General features: G+C 42.6%; 1 protein-coding gene across 1 annotated transcript in view; it reads left to right on the forward strand.

Annotated features, from left to right (window-relative positions):
- The window catches only part of LOC133969742 (dual specificity calcium/calmodulin-dependent 3',5'-cyclic nucleotide phosphodiesterase 1A-like), a 234,058-nt gene that overhangs the window by 93,004 nt on the left and 119,401 nt on the right, over positions 1–21,653 (forward strand). Inside the window, exons 6-7 of the mRNA XM_062406389.1 lie at positions 11,810–11,876; positions 12,514–12,630. Coding sequence (XP_062262373.1) covers positions 11,810–11,876; positions 12,514–12,630 — 184 coding nt within the window. The remainder of the gene's footprint in view (positions 1–11,809; positions 11,877–12,513; positions 12,631–21,653) is intronic.

The raw sequence follows: 21,653 nt of genomic DNA on the forward strand, positions 1-21,653 counted from the left end.
CCACTCAAGCAATTGACAGTAAAGTTTGACAATCACACATGCATGCCGTGTGTCTTGTCAACTTGCATGTGTTTTCTTAAGTTGCTGTTCGTTGAGCTCTCAGGGCCACCGTATTGAACACATAACTCATATAAGAATGTGCATACTGAAAGAATGTGCATGCCGTCTAAGTTCAAGATTTTCTCCATATCTTGCCCAAGGACATTTTGGCAAGTGTAAATCGGACCGCCAACCTTCTGGATAGAAGACAACTGTGCTAACCCCTGGGGACTCAATAACAACAACAACTAGCTCAGAATTTGCTCTGGAGCATTACCACAGGCCGAGCAAACTGCCTTTACCAACTGTTTCTTTTCAGCACTTATGCAATTGCACAACCCGGCAGTGATGCATTAGGTAAGATCTATGGATCCTCCTCTAACCTAAACTAAAAACAAACTTTAACCTAATGGAAATAAAGTCCCAAAAAATGAACTACCGGAGCCACTAAAAAAAACGAATGAACTGTAAAATAGATCTTAAAGAGGTCATGCTGTTCAGTCTGCTACTGCTGAAGCAGCAAGATAAGTAAGAATTATTGATTCACAGAGAGCTGGAAATCGACAATTTAGCCCTGATGTTAAAGTTGCCACAAACCCTCTGCAGCCTACTTCTACCGCTCTGACTTTTGACCCTTTACTGCTCTGACTGAACGTACCTCAGCTTGCTGCGCTCGTTGGCTTCCTCCACTACATCCTCCCAGAGTACAGTACAATTGATGATGTAAATAAGCCAGAATGAGGCCAACCATTGCAAAAAGTCTGATATGAGGTTGGTCTGCCATCAACTTTCATTCAAGTGCTCCACTTAGCTGCCTAGTGTCTGGTCTTGAAGTGACAAGTCTTGCCTTACCCTCAGCTTCCCAGCCAAATGCTTTTGCTGCAGAGTGGAGTGAATGAGGAGTAAATGTAAGGTTGGACAGAGGGAGCATGTGGGGCCTTCTCTCTACCACTGGCTGTCATCTCATTCATTATCCTTGCCTGGCCTGTTGGACTGCCTTTACACACCTTGTTGCCTCATTTTGTTGGTGTATCTCTTGAGGCAGGATGTTCCTAATTTTCATAATATCCTGCAGGTGGAAGAAAGCTGTCCCAGAGACTTGTTTTATATGTGGTTCAAATTACATGTCCTAGTCAATCATAACTCCAAGGTTCCTCATAGTGGAGCTAGGGGCCATAATAATACATCCAAGGGGACTATCTGGTCAGACAGTGTTTTTCTGACATGTTAAGGACCGATTAATTGACCTCAGTTTTGTCTGAATTTATAAGAAAGACGTTTTTGGTCATCCAGGCCTGGATGTTCTTTAGACATTCCTGAAGTTCAACTAAGTGATTCGATTCATCAGGCTTCATAGATATGTACAGCTGGTTGTCGTCTGCGTAACAATGGTTGTGTATGTGGTTATTTCTGATGATGTTGCATAAAAGGAGCATATGTAAGGTGAAGAGTATCAGTCCAAGGACAGAACCTTGTGGAACTCCATGACTTCTGTGTGCATGTAGAAGTCATTGTTAAGATTAACAAATTAAAATCTATCCGATAATTAGGGCATTGAAAGCAGCACTGTGCAGACCAGAGCACTTGCGAATGTGGGACCTGATACATCCTTTTCACAGTGTATCAGTGGGTGGCGCTTTGATGATGAGTCAATATTTACCTGCTCAGAGCAGAACTGTGATCATGTGACAGAGTTTTGAGGCTGATTGGACAATGCACAGATGAGTTATAATAAATCCCTCTTTCTTGGTGAATCATCTAAATTTGACTGCATGGTTAAAGTTAGATGATTCACAGACTAATCAACACGGACGCTGCAGAGTTTTCCAGAAGAGAAGAGAGGTGAAATACCGGACATGTTAAGAGTGAGGCTAAGCTAAGAAAGCTACGCTAGCAGAGACGAATCTGGCAGTTGGCATAAACATGGCCGTTAACTCTTCTTCTCTCCAATCTTTTGACACTGAAAAGGACATTGGCTCTGTCAGACCTCGCTGGAGTAAATAGCTGCAACGTTAAACCACTGCAGTGAACATGTCTGGCATGTTGATTGATTGAAGATCGGCAAATTGAGTCAGTGAAACAAGCTCAAAGAAACTAACCACTTCCACCACTCAGCCCCACCACCACCACCACCACCACCAGGGTTTACCCAGTCCACTCCAATGTCCCATTGCCTGTAAGTGGTTCTTTCAGGTGCAATGTAGTAAAAGAACAGAAAAAAGACACACTGTCTCTATACATTATTTGTGATTAAAGGTGGTGGAGTCAGTATTCTCAGTTACAACACATCCAATGCACTGGGACTGAATAAAGTAATTAAAGTCACAGTAGTATCATCCACACCTCAGTCTCTGGCCGTGTTGAACAGGAGCTAGTGGATGGACAGGTGAGCTGTTGCAAGGAATTGGAAAACAAAAAGACTTTCAGCTAAAGCTTCACATAAATCCTTACATCAAACCCATGTCAACCGCATCGATGTGTACATTTCCACATCCGCCAGAAGGTCAAGGATGAGCTTTGGAAACTAGAGGCAGAGGATATCTCGAGGAGGTCACTGGCCCAACACCATGGGTTTCATCAATCGTTGCACCACCCAAGCTTAAAGAACCTGACAAAGTGAGAATTTGTGTTGACATGCGCCGAGATAACATGGCCATATATAGGGAACGACACATCACCCCCAACATTGTCGATGTGATACATTAGTTAAATGGAGCAACTAAACACTTTATGGTCTCTCTGGTTTGAAGAACCAAAGTGATGACATAATTGTTTTATGGTGCCATCCAGGCCGAACATGACGAAGACCTCAGAGCACTGTTCCAGAGTCTCAAAGACTGTGTTCTCACACGCAATCGTGAGATATGTGAGTTCAACAACTCAAGGCTAGAGTTCTTCGGTTTTATCTTCTCTGCACAAGATGTTTCGGTGGTTCCCAAAAAGTCGCTGCAGTTCGGCATGCCACCCAGTCTTTTGGGTATGGCAAAGTATTGCGTCAGGTTTATCAAGGACTTCTTCTCCATTTCAGAGCCACTGGGCAAGCTCACCAGACAAGAAAGCTATGTAAGTGACTGAGATCAAAACCGAGATGGTTAAAGATCCGATCCTTCAAGAGGCCAGTGCACATGTCACTTACAACATGGTATAAAGCTGACAAGTTACCACACGCTGCCATATTAAAGTGGTTCAGACAAGTTAGCAGTGAACTAACTAAATCAAATGCATCAGACATCATATTGTGGGACACTAGGATAGTAATTCCCAACACCCTACAAGATAGAGTGCTAACGCTAGCAAATGAAGGACATCAGGGCATTGTTAAAACCAAAGCACTACTCAGAGTAAACGTTTTGTTTTCAGTCATTGATCGCAAAGCAGAAGCAGTAGTACGCAGTTGTCTTGCCTGTCAGGCAAACACCCTAGCTGCACATACTGAGCCACTAAAATGTCAATTCTGCCAGAAGCAGACTTCTATGGACCACTTCCAACTGGAGAGAACCTGCTTGTTGTCGTGGATGTTATACATGCTACCCAGTTGTTAAGAGTGTAAGGTCAACCTCACCTAACACAGTAGTTCCAGTCCTTGACAAAGTTTTCTCCATGTTTGGGATCCCCAGACTTGTGAAAACAGATAATGGTTCCCAAGATGAAATCTCATGCAGACTTTTATCGTCATGCTACACCACACACTTTCTCCAGGTGACATTGTGCTTCATTGTCAGCCCAAGCGAAACAAACTCACCAAACAACAGGGAGCCCTACACTGTGATCAAAGCCAAAAGCTCCATGGTTACAGAGGTCAGAGATTGACACTTCATTGTCATCTTCAAGAAGATAGATCCAGATGTATTGGACATCCCGCTAGATCCTGTCAGTGTGCCTACACAATAATATCTTGGTACCCCTTGAGGCATAACAGACATCCTCCGGACCTTGTACAGGACTATACATGGCGTATGGAATGTCAATTATATGGATAAACTCTCACTTGTTAAGAGATAAGAACAATAACTCCAACTGTTGTGGATTACAAATGAATTGTTTTAGTCTATGTTAAATTAAGCGTTTTACATTAGATTACATTACAGTTTGTAATGCTCTTTCAGTATGCACATTCTTATATGAGTTATGTGTTCAATACGGTGGCCCTGAGAGCTCAACGAACAGCAACTTAAGAAAACACATGCAAGTTGACAAAACACATGCAAGTTGACAAAACACAAGCAAAGTAAGAAAACATCTTCATCAATTTCACAACACAACACATTACAGAAACGCGCAGCAAATAGTCATACGTGCTGCAAATAGACACACACGCTGCAAATAGACACATGCGCTGCAAATAGACGAATGCGCAGCAAATATATGAACGTGCAGCAAATAGACGAACGCGCAGCAAATAGAGGCGACAACACAACCGAAGTGTTTCCAGAGGACAGGTAAAAGGGATGGACACAGGAGACACTAAAACGTCCAATACACCATACAATTTCGGTTCCGTACCGAAATCTTCAGCCCCTCTGCAGTGGCTGTACAGTGTTGTGCATATGTTTCGCGATCGCTGAACTTAACGAATCACTTTTCATATTATTAACGTGAACGTAAGGATGAACGTGATTGAACGTCACGTTACTTCTTTTAATCATCATCGTATCAGGCCCTCATGAAATACCAGGAGCGGGCGTTTGTGTGTTGTGTGTGTGTGTGTGTGTGTGTGTGTTTGTGTGTGTGCGTGTGTAGCGGTCTGACCGGTCTCGGGTCTCGGGGCACCGACCCCGCCCACTCGCTCAGAAGAGGGGGCAAAATGTCTCTTCTGATAGTAAAGGTTTCAAACCCTTGCTCACTATGGACAATACATTTCCTCACAAACAGGGGCTTGCTTGTTAGCGCTGCTTTTTCAGTTTAACAGGAGAAGATGGCATGTCTCTAGATCGGACCATCTTCAGAGCTCAGAGCTCACTTTGGCTCTCTCCGAGCGAGTGGGCGGGGTCCGAGCCCCGGTGCGCTGGCCACACACACACACACACACACACACACACCCACGCTCGCTCCTGGTATTTCATTAGGGCCTGATACGATGATGATTTAAAAAATGAACGTGACGTTCAATCACGTTCATCGTTACATTCACGTTTATAAAATGAAAACTGATTCGTTAAGTTCAGCAATCGCGAAACATATGCACAACACTGTACAGCCACTGCAGAAGGGCTGAAGAGCCGCGTTTGGCTCCAGAGCCGCGGGTTGCCGAACCCTGTGCGGAACCGAAATTGTATGGTGTATTGGACGTTTTAGTGTCTCCTGTGTCCTTCCGTTGTGTTGTCGCCTCTATTTGCTGCGCGTTCGTCTATTTGCTGCGCGTTCATCTATTTGCAGAGCGTGTGTCTATTTGCTGCGCGTGTGTCTATTTGCAGCGCGTGTGACTATATGCTGCGCATTTCTGTAATGTGTTGTGTTGTGTTGTGAAATTGATGGAGATGTTTTCTTACTTTGCTTGTGTTTTCTCAACTTGCATGTGTTTTCTTAAGTTGCTGTTCGTTGAGCTCTCAGGGCCACCGTAGTTCAAGCCTAGAATATGAATGGGAAGCACTTAGGGGCCGTGTTACAGCCGAGTTGCCGCGGTTCTTCATGACTGCTGTACAGTACAGTTAGACAGCTTTTCAAATGTTTGTAATATTAAGCCCAGTGTCAAAGGTCAAAATATAATGTTAATGGTATAAAATAATAGGGGAAAAAAGGGCAATGTGGTGTTCATGGGAATACACTCTGTTCTCAGTCAATCTACGCCCTCTGGTGGCCATATAAATAACAGCCATGCACAGAGACTGAATGTCTACAGCCTGTAAATTGAGATCAATAACGAATGTGACTGTTCAGCATGTCTTGATTTTGTGAACAAGCAGATGAAATAGGGGCCTATTCTGTCCATTCCACGCACCCAGCTGGTATTACAGTACCTCCAGGAACGGTCCACCACCAGGGTAGATGGCGGTAATGCACATTGATTGCCAACCAGAAATAAAGAAATAATATAAAACAGCAAGCCAGATGGAAAATTTGAAAGCAAGGAAAGTCCAGGGACACTTTCACCTTTCTACTTATTTGTTAAACAAGTGGTTTGATACCACATTTAATATGCCCTTTACTTTTTACTACTGAGACACTAATGAGCATTTTTGACAAATATGAGCACACACACATGTTGTGCAATAATGAGTTAAAAGTGATACCATCAAATGGTGTGCCTTTATGCATTCAAAAAATGTGGTTATCAAATAAAAATATAAAACATTAATATTTAAAATATGAATATTAAATCATAACTTTAATTGGTTAAAGTTAACTCGGTGCACCACCCTTCGAACCCTTTAATTTATTGATTAAGATCAGTCTCATTTAGATCTAGTTCAATTAGAAATCTCAATAATTAATATTAAAGATTATATAATGAACAGTGAAGGTTATGGAGTTCTTGACAGTGTAGCGGTTGGCAAAATTCACTTATGCAGCATTAATGAAAGAACATTTGTGAAAGAAAAACATTTATTATGAATATAATATTATAGTATAAAAACACAAATTACTTACAAACGTACTAACTAAACAAAGATGTGTATGTGAGTGTGTGTGTCTCTATGTAAATCAGGGTTCTTTCAAAATGGTTGCTTGCCACAGTTCGTACCTTGATTAGCATGCTTTCAAAATGGTCGCTGACCCCCTCCTAAAGTTAACAGCCCCCCCCCCCCTCCCCTTCTTCTGAAGTGGGGGATGAGATAAGTAATGTGAAGACTATGCGTGTGTCTGTGTAAATGTTTTTGTGTAGTCTAGTATTATTATTAAGCCCAGATTATGTTACCAATCCTTGGAGACGTGAAAAAGAAAGTTGCATTTCCGTTCACAATTCTGTGAAGACTCCAGATTGGTCGTAAGGTTCTGCATTCACGGTTCTGTCTAGCTGTGGGGCTCGGTTGCTCGTTGAATCTTACCTGCAGGACATCGAGTCGCTGCTAGGAGTTTGGAAAAGCTTGAGATGCGTGGAGATTTCCTTGCAGAGATGAGTTGGAAGCTGCAGCACTTGTTGGGTGGAAGAGATCATTTGAGCTGGAGCATGATATGAAGACAAGGGCAAAGGTTAATAATGATTAACAAGTGCTCAAAGTATAGTCAATATATTTGGCTGATCTTGGCCATGTTCTTCAACTGATTTATCTAATTTATAATAAAAATGTGTATCCAAATTCCTCAAGATTGCATACCAATTGTCCACATTATACAAATTAGCGATAATCGCCGCCCTGTTATTTGTAAGGTGGCAAACACTTAACATACACAAACAGGCATCATATAGTTACGTTGTATTTCATCAAGCTGGCTAATAGAATTGCAGTTACTTGTCATGTGCTATGTTAACACCATTGGCTACACTATATCAGTATCATTAGTAAAAGCATTAGCTTTAGCATGGCTGTAGCATTAGCCAGCATGGTAGCAAGTTGAGGTAGCATTCACATGCACACAGGTAAACCATTTAATATTGCTGTACTGTTTGGTGTATAGACACTGTCATCATTGAGAGTCACTGCTCTCCTAACCTGGAATATCTCATGGTTAAGTGCAGACCGTTCTATCTGCCCAGAGAGTTTACATCTACTGTTGTGACTGCAGCCTATATCCCCCCGGATGCTAATGCTAAGCTGGCAATGAAAGAACTGCATGCTGCCATTAGCAAACGACAGACTTCACACCTGGAGGCAGCCTTTATTGTTGCGGTTGACTTCAACCACTCCAGCCTTAAGACTGTACTCCCCAAATTCCACCAACATGTCTCCTGTGCAACGAGAGGAGTCAAGACTTTGGACCATGTTTACACCAGCATGGCTGGTGCTTACAAAGCCGTCCCCCTCCCCCATCTAGGACAGTCTGACCACCTCTCCTTGTTTCTACTCCCCAAATACACACCACTCATCAAACGTGTGAAACCCACAGTGAGGACAGTTAAAGTGTGGCCAGAGGGAGCAGACACTGAACTCCAGCTCCGGTTCGAACACACAGACTGGAGGGCGTTTGCCGTTCAGGCCACACTGGACTCCCACACTGACATCAACTCTTATGCCTCTTCCGTTCTTGACTTCATCAACACCAACATCAACAGTGTCACCACCCTCAAACGCATCACCACATTCCCTAACCAGAAGCCATGGATGAACAAAGAGGTCCGTCTACTGTTGAAGGCACGAGACATCGCTTTCAGATCAGGTGATGCTCAGGCCTACAGTTCATCCAGGGCTGACCTGAAGAGGGGTATCAAGAAGGCCCAGCACTGCCTAACGCTAAGGATTGAGGAGCACTTCAAAAACAACTCCGACCCCAGACATATGTGGCAAGGCATCCAGGCTTTAACTAACTATAAACCCACCAACACCACCCCCCAAAACAGTGATGCCTCCTTCCCTGACGAGCTCAACAGCTTTTATGCTCGCTTTGAAAGGGAAAACCAGGAGGCGGCTATCAAGGCTGTGCTCACTTCAGACCACCAGCCCCTCACACTGTCCTCCATCGACGTGTGTGCTGCACTGGGCAGGATCAATGCACGTAAGGCTGCTGGCCCTGATGGCATCCCCGGACCCATGCTCAGGGCCTGTGCTGGGCAGCTAGCTGAGGTCCAAGCAGCTGTCCCCACGTGCTTTAAAACCACCTCCATCGTGCCGGTGCCCAAACACTCGACTGCAGCGAGTCTCAACGACTTCCGCCCTGTTGCACTCACCCCCAACATTATGAAGTGCTTCGAGAGGATGGTCCTGGCTCACCTCAAAACCTGTTTACCAACCACACTGGACCTTCCAATTCGCCTACCGCCAGAACAGGAGCACGGAGGATGCCATCTCCACGGCACTTCACTCCGCACTTTCTCACCTGGACAATAACAACTCCTATGTAAGAATGCTGTTCATAGACTTCAGTTCAGCTTTCAACACAATCATCCCCTCCAAACTGATCACGAAACTCGGCGATTTAGGCATCAACTCTTCCCTCTGCAACTGGATACTGGACTTCCTATCCAACAGACCCCAGTCTGTTAGGTTAGAGAACCACAACTCCTCAACCCTCATCCTGAACACCGGCGTGCCTCAAGGCTGTGTGCTAAGTCCTCTCCTCTACTCACTATTCACGTATGACTGCATTCCTGTACATGTAACTAATACTTTTGTCAAGTTTGCAGACGATACTACGGTGATTGGCCTCATCAGCAACAACGATGAGTCGGCCTAAAGAGAAGAGGTCCAGCACCTGGCGGCGTGGTGCAACGACAACAACCTGGCCATCAACACCAAGAAGACCCAAGAGCTCATCGTGGATTTCAGGAAGAAAGGCGGCACAACCCCCCCCATCCATATCAAAGGGACGGAGGTCGAGCGTGTCACCAGCTTCAAGTTCCTGGGTGTACACATCTCTGAGGACCTCTCTTGGACCCTCAACACCTCAACCCTGGTCAAGAAAGCTCACCAGCGTCTCTTCTTCCTGAGGAGACTGAGGACGGCTCATTTGTCTCCTCAGATTCTGGTGAATTTCTACCGCTGCACCATTTAGAGCATTCTCACTAACTGCATCTCAGTGTGGTATGGCAGCTGCTCTGTTGCGGACCGGAAGTCACTGCAGAGGGTGGTTAAAACTACCCAACGCATCACCAGTTCCTCACTCCCCACCATTGCAGCTGTCCAGGGCAAGAGATGTCTGCGGAGAGCGTGCAGCATCGTCAAGGACAGCTCTCACCCCAGCCACAGACTGTTTGCCCTCCCACCTTCTGGGAGGCGCTACAGGGTCCTCCGTTCCCGGACTAGCAGGTTCAGGAACAGCTTCATTCCTGCAGCTGTCACCCTGCTGAACTCTGCACCGCAGTGATAGCAGCAGCCCCCCCGGCCCCACACCCTCTTCCAACCACTCAACATTTGAACACTTGCACTACACTGTCCCTTTTTTTTACTACTGTATTATTCTGCCTATAGTATATTCATATCTATATATTTTTATATATTTTCATATAATTATCTTGCTTAAAGTTATTATATCATACAATACCTGTTAATACTGTATTACTTCAGATATATTACTTACTGCTCATAGTTCTTATATCATACAAAAGCTGTTAATACTGTACTATTTCCTTTATTACTGCTCATAGTTCTTATATCATATAATATCTGTCAATACTGTATTATTCCATATATATTTGCTACTGTACATATCTTATTTATTTACATTTCATATACGCACAATACTCTGCACTTTAACTCCTTTTTTTTGCACTTCTGGTTAGACGCTAAACTGCATTTCGTTGTATAAGTACTTGTACTGTGCAATGACAATAAAGTTGAATCTAATGTAATCTAATCTTCTAAACTAATATACATAGTCCACAAGAAACAATTGCCTCAATCCACATTTTTAATTCAAAAGCATTTATTCGATATTATATGGGGACAAGTAGTGATGCGTCCTTCCGGGTCGAGGCTTCAAAGCGTGTGTCGAATATCCAGGAAGATTTTTGAGAAGCGCGTATCGAGGCTTGTGTTGATGACGTATTTGGTGACGTTCAAAGACTTACGAGCCGGCCGTATCACGTGACTGAGTTAGGAAATGGGTTGCGGGTTTGACGTGTGATTAAAAATATGAGGGGCATCGAAACGCATCACAAACATCATTAATTAATTTACTCAATTCAAAGCTTCACACACCAAAGCCATGGTGTCATTATAATCACTCTGCCTTTTCTACATTTATTGTCCACTTGATAGCGAGGTAGAGCAAATGAAGCACCATGAAGCTTCGGCCTATGAGTGAACCATTTGGATGGAAAGCGTCAATTTATCATGAAGCTTCACCTCCCCATAAATAGGTACAAGTGTCTTGCCTATTATATTCACCCTTCTTCATCTATATGCAGGGTTTCCTGGTCCCACTGGCAAACTAGAAGTGGTAGATTCCAATTCCATTTGTAAAGGGGGGAACCTGGAGTGTTCCACATGAAAGCCATTCCAGAGGGGTGTTTTAACTGCTATCAGAGAAATGCGTCTTTTATGTGCCCATGTAATATAGTATAGTGATATTGCTGTGACAGACAAGTTTAGGTTAAATGCTGATGGGCACATACATTTTTTTTAATTCACATCTTGCAGAAACTTGCTAATTGATTTTGTCTGAATCATGTCCCGTCTTGTGGGAGGGACTTCCGGTATAAAGCTATTTCGAGAGAGAGTTAAGCATGGGCCTGGAGGCTGCATATACAAGAGCCCAAGAGTTAGGGGCCTAGTAGTGGTTATTGTGTCATAGTTAAGTGACTTAGGTTGTCTTACTTTAACTGTTTGTTAACACTGCACATTTGAACTTGCCTGGTGTCAACAATCAATTTAAGCATGAGGGGAAGATTATGATTAATGTCTCCTTCTTCCACCAAGGGGCTCAATACTACAGTGTGAGTTGAATTTAATGTCCATAGGATTTGCGTTTTGGCAGCTTTTCAGACTTTTGGGGTTTTTGACTGCTAATTATTTTTTGAGGTACTAGCTTCCCATATTAAGTAACTGTGAAATGTGCATGTGTCTAGTTTGGCCACATAATAATATACTGTGAAACACTATAATAAACTTTAAATTCAGCTTGATTGTTTTGAAAAGGAATTGAAAAAATATGAAATTCTTACAATACTAGCCATGAAGCATTCAGTGTGTCTTGGCTTGTTTTACATTGTACTATGTTTTTGTGTCTTGTATAGGATGTACAGAAGAAACTCCAACATGACTGGTTTCTGTTATCCCCCAAATGTCATCACTGTGCTCAAGGTATTGATGGGAGTTTCTGTTTGTCTGTGTTACTGATTAATATACAAATGGCAGACAACATTATTCAAGATGTCTGTCGTCCAATATCAAATTGACATACATTTTCTATTTTCTACATAGGCTTTAATATCATGCTGAATTTAAATATTTTTAGTCAATCCGCTCACCAATGTTAAAGTTATTTTGAACTGATAACTGAGTAAGGGTCTGGAATTGAGGGTTGATGAAGAGTTTATGTTAAGTGTGGGACGTAATAAATGTTTTTAAATTATTACACTGCATTACTGCTACCACATCCGTTGTAACACTAAATGTCATTGCAAATCAAATAGCAGGTACGATAACCGTACTTATATACTGTAAATAATGTAGATAGTCACTTTTAAGTAAATTTAAATGTTTTGAGTAAATATCAAAAACCTTGACAGCACCTTGAGTTAAACCTATCCACATTTTGTATAATGGGTTAACAGTGAACTTACTACTGATCACTGAAGTTACCCTGATAAGTCGCTAACACTAAAAACTTATTGTCTATGATACCTTTAAAAACGACCATACCAAAAACAGATTGGTATGGCATGTTGATATTCATTTGCTAATTAAACTTGTTTATCTTTGTATTTGTCCATTTTAGCACATAGACATGTGGACCTTTGATGTGTTTAAGCTGAATGATGCCAGTGGAGATCATGCTCTGAAATTTGTCCTCTATGAACTACTCACCAGATACGACTTGATCAATCGTTTTAAGGTATGTCATTTCAGTTATGTGGTATTATATCATATATGTATTAAAGAAAGAGGAGGAGGGTTAGAAACCTGTTTAATCTTTTTTTTCTTAAAATACACAGCATGAAACAAACTCAAATGAATAATATTCAGCACAACTTAAAGTGAACAGTTAACAAAGGTGGAATCAGTTAAACATAATAATATACATTTTTGAATAAATTATTTTACAGATTATGTGTTTTTTGACAAGTATGAGCTCTTTTACATATGATGAGGCTTGCTTGTTAAAGGTTTTGTATGTGAGAAGCAGGATCTTGAACTCTATTCTGAATTTTACAGGGAGTAGAGAAGCTAAGACAGGAGTAATATGATCTCTACTTTTAGTTCCTTTTGGACCAACTGGAGGCTTTTCACAGATTTAATGGGACATCCTGATATTCAATTCAATTTTATTTGTATAGCCCCAAATCATAATATACATTATCTCAAGGCACTCTACATAGAAGGACAATACCTCAGAAATTATAGAGAAAGACAAAAGTTCCCACTTGCACTTTGGCAACTGTCGAGAGAAAAAACTCCTAGGGGAGAACCTCTAGCAGAACCTGCGTCAACCGGTTTGGGTGTGCAGATAAAAATTTAGGAGAGGGGAGATGGGTGGAAAAGAGGGTGATAGAAGAGAGAAATCGATTGGGGCGAGAATTTTTATGATAAGGAATTATAATAATCCATTCTAAAGGTAACAAATGTATGGATTTGTTTCTCAGGATCCTTGTGAGATAGATTATTCCTATTTTCATTATATTGCACAGGTGTAAGAAAGTGTTGGACATAAAAAGTCTAATGCTGGGCCAGATATTAAATCTAGACTTCTTTTCCAACACGTATACTTTGCTAGTGCTAGAGTCGGTTGGTCAAATTGGTCAAAATAATTCACTTGAGATGGTCAGATTTCTATGAAGTAGAGTTTATTCTTTTGTAAAATGTAACCCCGAGCTTACTACGGAACCTTATTGAAGACTGAGATTCAAACCCTCTGCTTATATGCTCATCCTCGTCTCTGTTGTTGCCTGTTCAACCAATCAGAAGGTGGATCTCTCTACCATCTTTCTGATTCAAAACTTCTGATTCGTCCTAATCTAATGGTGTCAGACTATCCAAGTAAAATTTGTGTCCTTCTACAGTTGCATCAGGGGTAGATACTAATGGTGTATTAAAGCAGTAGTTCAGTAAATTTCCATTTTAAATCTTGGAGTTTCGGAGGCCTCCGAATGAAGACTTATTCCATATCAAAGTTCATTGTCCATTAGATGCGGTTCATGTTTAACTGCATTATTTATTTTATTGCATTTCCACACCCTAAATATATGTTCAACAAACAACCATTCTATGATGTAAGGGTGGATACACTTACAGATTGACTGCAACAGGGCAGTCAGTACTTTGTTTACATGAGGGATCAGCTGCTCGTGCTGCGGTCAAGAAATCATGCCGGCAAAGTTTACCCCATACTGGAGGAGCTGGAGAGACGCTACCGTGGAAGCAGAGCTGGTGCGTTGGTGAAGGCTAGGAGCCTGCAGAAGCGGTGGAGGTTGAAACTGGCTATTCCTTTGTGTGTGATGGGGGATAAACTTGTTTGCCAACAAGACAGATGAGCTGGCAGCCTTGGTTGTGAATGTGAAGTTGTACAGTTAAACAGCCCTCCTCAGATTGACCTGTTTTGAGTGCCCTGCCCCCCCTCAACCCCCACCCTCCTTCACGAGATACAAGCTCCCAGATTTTTAGCTATCCATTACCCCTGTATAAATATGGCTACTGGAGACGAAGCTACAATCTTGCAATCATTTCGTTTTGAACCAGAGTCAGGTGGGCTGAAGCCTGGCTGCAAGAGCCCCAGCTCCCCAGTGTAGCCCCGCAGTGGGAGAAGTGGGAGCAGTGGGAGCTTGAGCTGGCGCAGCAGCTGCATCCTTCCACACTGTTGAGTCAACGTTTACATGTATCCCGGGGGTCCCTTGTTTATGCGGCAACTTACATGTCTGACGGGTAGCAGCAGTGAGCTAATGCTAGCGTCAGCTCGCTGCTGCGAGGGGTTGATGCCACCTAGAGCTAGGGGAGCCGGCGCGAGCCCGGCTAGCGTTAGCTCGCGAGCTAACCGGCCCGGTGGAGCCCGGCTAGCGTTAGCTCGCTCGTCCAAGGACATATAGCGAGACTCCCTACATGGGCATAGTGTGACTATGACGTTTATTTCGGTCGTAAAAAACCTGAGCCTCCAACTGGGGAAGGTCCCTGCACTGTGGAAACTCTCCTGCCTCATCCCCGTTCCAAATGAGCCACACCCCAGTGTGCTGAATAACTTCAGGTCAGTTGCCTTTACATCACACATTTCATATATCATGGAAGACTGCTACTTCACATCCTCAGACCCCAGGTACGCCATGCACTCGACCCGCTGCAGTTTGCCTACCTGGAGAAGGTGGGCGTGGAAGATGCCATCGTCTACCTAATGCACAGGGCACACTCTTATCTGGACAAGGGGAAATGTGCTGTGAAAATCATCATCATGACTACCTGACGGTGAGACCCCAGTTCGTCAGGCTAGAATACTGTGTTTCTCATATGGCCTGATATGATGATGATTTAAAACATATATGTAAACATTCATGCAGCACCGGCGCTCCACAGGGGACTGTGCTCTCACCAGTCCTGTTCACTCTGTACACATCTGATTTCACCTACAATTCGGAGTCATGCCACATCCAGAAGTTCTCTCACGACTCTGCTATGTTGGGATGTAACAGGGATGGACAGGAGTTAGGCATAACCACCTGCAGCTGAACACCACTAAGACCAAGGATGTGCTGGTGGTCTTTAGGAGGTCTCAGCCTCCTCTGCTTCCAGTCTCCATCGAGGGGGTCAGTGTGGAGGTGGTCAACACCTACAAATACTTGGGAGTCCATATGGACAATAAACTGGACTGGCCGGCCAACATGGTACAATCTACAAAAAGGGTCAGAGCCGGCTCTACTTCCTGAGGAGGTTAAGGTCCTTCAATGTCTTCAACAAACTCCTGTGCATGTTCTACCAGTTGTTGTTGGGGCTGGGGAGGCAGCATAAAGAAGAGGGATGCGGGGCGACTGGACAGGCTGGTGAGGAAGGCGGGAGCTGTTGTTGGTACTGTCAGGATTTCAATATTTTAGCTAAAGTCTGTCTCTGACTGAACTCATTGCAATAAAGATAGGAGGGGTGAAAGCATGAACAGTTTGGGTCAGAATGGCCTTCACAAATAATTTAAAAATAACTTTTCCTTCCTATTGTTTAATCTTGACATTAGAATGTGTGTGCATCACATTGTTGTTTAGTCTCACGCCTGTCTTGATAAAAGGTCTGTGTTGTGCAATAGTAGGAGTAGAATTGACGTTGGCTAATTATTAATAATCATGAAATATGATTATTAAAATAACAATTATTTCTTAAAAATAATCAAAAATGATAAAGCTATTAATTAAGAATAGTAACACATTTAATTAGAAATGATACGGTTATCCATTAATAATAGTTAAAATAATTAATGAAAACGATAAAATTATCAATTAAGAATAATACAAATCTGTAATCATTGCTTATTGTCGCGGGGCACCACCCTGGTTACAGGGACCAACAATTCAATCTTTAAATATCAGTCTCAATGATATAGGTTATATTAATAATCTCAATATTTAGTATTAATGATTATATAATAAACAATGAAGGGTTTTAAGTTCGAACACAGGCTATAGTAATCCAGCTGTATACACATACATATGCACAAATAATCACAGAAATACAAATACTTTAATTACAAAAGTATTTATTAAAAAGGGGAAATAAAGTTAATGTTATTTCAATGATTCTTCATTTAACAAACTCCAATATTTCAAAGATGGTAACAGCAGCAGCACTTATCACAATTGTCACACATGTAATACGGAGTATCTATGTGTGTGTGTGGTCGTGTGTGTCTGCCTGTCTGTGTGTGTGTGTGTGTAAGAAAGAGAAAGGGGAGTGGCTATGGCGTCGAGACGTGGTGACGTCCTCTGGCCGAATTCAAAGTGATGTTACATTCACGTACTTTCAAGATGGAGGTTACCTTAGTGAAGCCACGTTGCGGAAAGCAAAATGGCTGCCGGTCACTGACCTTAACAAAGGGGATCTTTAAGACAGAGATTTCTTATCTCGTGGTTTTGGCGCCGAATGGCGTCGAGATGTATAAATGCTCGTTAAATCTAGATTTCTCCATGTAACATGAAATGTATAAATGTAGGTCGGGACGTGTGTAAAAACAGGTTTAGGAGGAGAGAGAGAGAGAGAGAGAGAGAGAGAGAGATCAGGAAACATCGTCAGAGACAACTACTAGCAAAGCAGGCAGTCCAGTTACGTGAGATTTAGCTTTTAACAGATGTAAATCTCCGCACAATATCTCTGACGGTAACACGCAAAAAGGGAAGGGCCGGCTCTGTACCGCGCTCTTCTCAAAAACACAATAAACAAAGGAACCGGATGTGTCGTCTCGGCCCGCCGTGTAGCACGGCTAAAAACAGATCAGCGATCTACAAACAAACATACAATCAAACAAATGACACGCTAAGTATTTAAACTAGTCTCTGCCCAGACAATAAAGCCTCTTACTGTGACCTCCGCGGTGTTGCTTGCGCGTGGGGCGCGGATTTCCCGGAAGTCCAGTGAATCTGTCGTTAAACCTCAGGATGCGTGCGAACGGGCGGATTCCTGGAAAACAAATCAGTGTCCTGGTCTCTTAAGCGGTGCTCCGGTGGGTCTCGTGGTTGCAACGGAGGTCAGCGCTGGACCGAAAAGAGCGAAGTCTCTTGCTCTTGGAACGGGATTCGGCTTCGTCTCTTCTGCAGGGATGAGCAGCGGTTGACGCAGCTGTGGATTTGGAAAGAAAGTCTCTGAGCTCGGCCAGCGAGCGAGTGAGTTCCTGTGCACGGCCTTTTCAAGTTAAAAACAAAAATAGTCTCTATCAAAGTAAGATCAGACTTAAGATAAAAGAAAATGAAAGAAATGAAAGAAAATAACTCTGGTTGCCCCCTTTAGCAACTAAATCATCTGGAAAGACCCGGAGGGGTCTGTTGACGTCTTCAGAGCAGGGAAAATGGCTGATAAACTAGAAGTTAAGGTTACCCCCTTTAGCAACTAAAACAGCTGGGAGGCCCCGAAGGGGCCTCATGATGTCTTCAGAGCAGGGTAAAAATGGCAGCGAGCATTGATGTCTCAGTGGTTTTATTCTACCTGAGAGGTTCTGCCTCCTTGAGGTGCTGGTCATGGGATGATGCTTGCTTTTAGCCAATTGAGTGTCAGAGGTCAAAGGAGAGTGGGAGGGGCCAGGAGCAGAGCAGGGGTTTCTGGGGAGACCCCAGGGATTAAGTTAACACCAGAAGATACAATCTCCATGCTGGATCTTAGAGGGAGACTTTAGCTGGCTTAATCTTGGCTCAAAGGCCACGCTTTTACGACCCATTGTGTGTGGATCCTACCACATGGTTAGTTCTGTAGGGACTCTTGCCCAACAGTCCCCCTTTTGGTCTGGAGAGTGGGCTGTGACCCCGGTCTCCAGGGCAAACTATGGTCGAGAGTCCAGTGATAATCCATGAGAGGTAATCCTTGAGTGGAGTTGAAGCATTGAAAGTTAGTTCATTATGAGGCAGAGAGGCATAAATGTCTTCGAGGCATGAGTCTAAACAGAGAGAGGTAATTGTCTGGGCAGACAGGCTAACTAACATATATTCTAAAACACGGCACACATTTTCAATTTCACATAATGCTTATCAGCAGTTATTGTTAAAATACCAAATGAATTTCGGTGAAGAGTGAAATGAAAGAAAAGTGGAAACACAAACAGAAGAAAATGTTTGAGTAGGTGCTGGTGTTTTGAGGTAAACATGTGTTATCCTGTCAAACCAAAACATTTACAACGGCAAGTCACGTTCTGTTGTTCGCTAATCTGTGGATTTATGATAAATCCTATTTCTAGGTTTTCAGATCTACAGATATTGGAATTTCACTGCCAAGACTGAATTGCCAAGTGTACCCGTGAGGGCTGCACAACCGTAGTGGTAACGACTTCAAAATCCTCAACGAGGTCTAAGGAGGTTCACTACCTGAACTATGTTATACAATTTACTGACAGAGGGTCTAAAGCATGCAGCTACTGATGGAGTGAGTGGTTTGAGCGGTTTTTGTTTTAAAATTGGGAATTCTTCCCCCCCTTTTCAGATGTGGAGGTGAGAGGGGGTTTCTGGCAGCGCCTTGGTCCTTCCCCGTCATTGAAGTCATCTTTGGGAGTGGAGAAGGAGGGCGTCTGCTCCTTGTTTCGCCAACGGGGTTCAGTGTCTGGTCTTTTAGGAGAGCTTGGAGGAACAGGTGGCACAATTTCTCTCATTGTTTCAGCCACACTTCTCCGTATTAACTCCTGTCCCAGAATGCATCCCATGTTTTGGGTTTCGGTCACCATATCTATACTCCTGGTACTGATATGGTTTCCATTGGCTAAAAATAACTTCTCTGTTGAGAGGTATTCATATAATGAGATCTAAACCGATTGTGGGAGTTTTGTTCTTGCTCCGCCAGGCATGCTGCTAGCATGACTCTGAGCGCATCAACATGTTCTTGGGCTTGTAGCGTGGCCCTCTGTTTGCAGAGGAGTGCCAGGTGACCCAGAACGTAGGATAAACTCAATTTCGGACCAGTGGTGTTGTTGAGGTGTATGGTCAGTTCTTCAATCCTTGGATCGCATTAACTTAAATCATAATCCCTCAACTAACTCACTTCATCACTTGGAAAAATTGATCAGACTGGCGACTGTCCCTGACAGGTCATCTGGCCTTGAGGGAGCCCTCGCCCCAGGGTGGTCCATGCTACTCATCTTCTGAGTGCGAAAGCACCTGGTGGGCTGCTCAAGCTTGCTTAGGTAAAAGCGGATAAAAACTTAATTATAGCATCACTATAAAATTCTTCAGACTGGCGACTGTCCCCGACAGGTCGTCTGGCCTTGAGGGAGCCCTCGCCCCAGGGTGGTCCATGCTACTCATCTTCTGATTGCGAATCGCACCTGGTGGGCTGCTCAAGCTTGCTTAGGTTAAAGCGAATAAAACTTAATAAACACTACACAAGATGCACAGGTGAGCCTCACTCTGTGTCTATATAGTAGCGCTATGTAGGATAGCTCGATGGCTCAATCCTTTAGACCTAGTTGGTTAACAACTAGTCTACTCGTAACTAGTCTCTCAAATCTAGTTAGTCTCTTTGAAATTCAAAGCATGCAGAAATTCTCCAATAAAAAAAATTACTAAACTACTGAAACGTAGTCAGCAACCAACCATAGTGATACACAACGTCTGCTTACGAGGGGATTAAGAATAACGAAAATTCAAAGAGAAATACATTTCCATAATTGTTTTTCTCTTAAGAAAATTAATTATAATTATCGTGCATTGAGATGACACAACCACTAATATGCAATAAGCATCCAACAACGGATACACAAGGCTATAGTATACCTGCTTGGCACAGGTGCAAAGGGATTACAAATAAAAAATTCAAAGAGAAATAAATTTCCGAATTATGTTTCTCCTTAAGAAATTAATTATAATTATTGTGCATCGCGAATACACAACCACCGATTACACTCTGCAGCCAATCACAGATATGCAAGGCACGAGTATACCTGTGTTGCAAAGGTGCAGGGGAATTTAGAAATTAAAAAAAAAAAAAAAATTCTTTCTTTGACAATGAATCTGGATTATTGTACACAGTATTATGATACAGCTGGAGTTAGATAGCCTCACGCAGGGGCACCATTTATGTTGTGCAATAGTAGGATTAGAATTGACGTTGGCTAATTATTAATAATCATGAAATATGATTATTAAAATAACAATTATTTCTTAAAAATAATCAAAAATGATAAAGCTATTAATTAAGAATAGTAACACATTTAATTAGAAATGATACGGTTATCCATTAATAATAGTTAAAATAATTAATGAAAACGATAAAATTATCAATTAAGAATAATACAAATCTGTAATCATTGCTTATTGTCGCGGGGCACCACCCTGGTTACAGGGACCAACAATTCAATCTTTAAATATCAGTCTCAATGATATAGGTTATATTAATAATCTCAATATTTAGTATTAATGATTATATAATAAACAATGAAGGGTTTTAAGTTCGAACACAGGCTATAGTAATCCAGCTGTATACACATACATATGCACAAATAATCACAGAAATACAAATACTTTAATTACAAAAGTATTTATTAAAAAGAGGAAATAAAGTTAATGTTATTTCAATGATTCTTCATTTAACAAACTCCAATATTTCAAAGATGGTAACAGCAGCAGCACTTATCACAATTGTCACACATGTAATACGGAGTATCTATGTGTGTGTGTGGTCGTGTGTGTCTGCCTGTCTGTGTGTGTGTGTGTGTAAGAAAGAGAAAGGGGAGTGGCTATGGCGTCGAGACGTGGTGACGTCCTCTGGCCGAATTCAAAGTGATGTTACATTCACGTACTTTCAAGATGGAGGTTACCTTAGTGAAGCCACGTTGCGGAAAGCAAAATGGCTGCCGGTCACTGACCTTAACAAAGGGGATCTTTAAGACAGAGATTTCTTATCTCGTGGTTTTGGCGCCGAATGGCGTCGAGATGTATAAATGCTCGTTAAATCTAGATTTCTCCATGTAACATGAAATGTATAAATGTAGGTCGGGACGTGTGTAAAAACAGGTTTAGGAGGAGAGAGAGAGAGAGAGAGAGAGAGAGAGAGATCAGGAAACATCGTCAGAGACAACTACTAGCAAAGCAGGCAGTCCAGTTACGTGAGATTTATCTTTTAACAGATGTAAATCTCCGCACAATATCTCTGACGGTAACACGCAAAAAGGGAAGGGCCGGCTCTGTACCGCGCTCTTCTCAAAAACACAATAAACAAAGGAACCGGATGTGTCGTCTCGGCCCGCCGTGTAGCACGGCTAAA

The sequence above is a fragment of the Platichthys flesus genome, chromosome 15 (assembly GCF_949316205.1).
Source record: "Platichthys flesus chromosome 15, fPlaFle2.1, whole genome shotgun sequence".
Lineage (NCBI taxonomy): Eukaryota > Metazoa > Chordata > Actinopteri > Pleuronectiformes > Pleuronectidae > Platichthys > Platichthys flesus.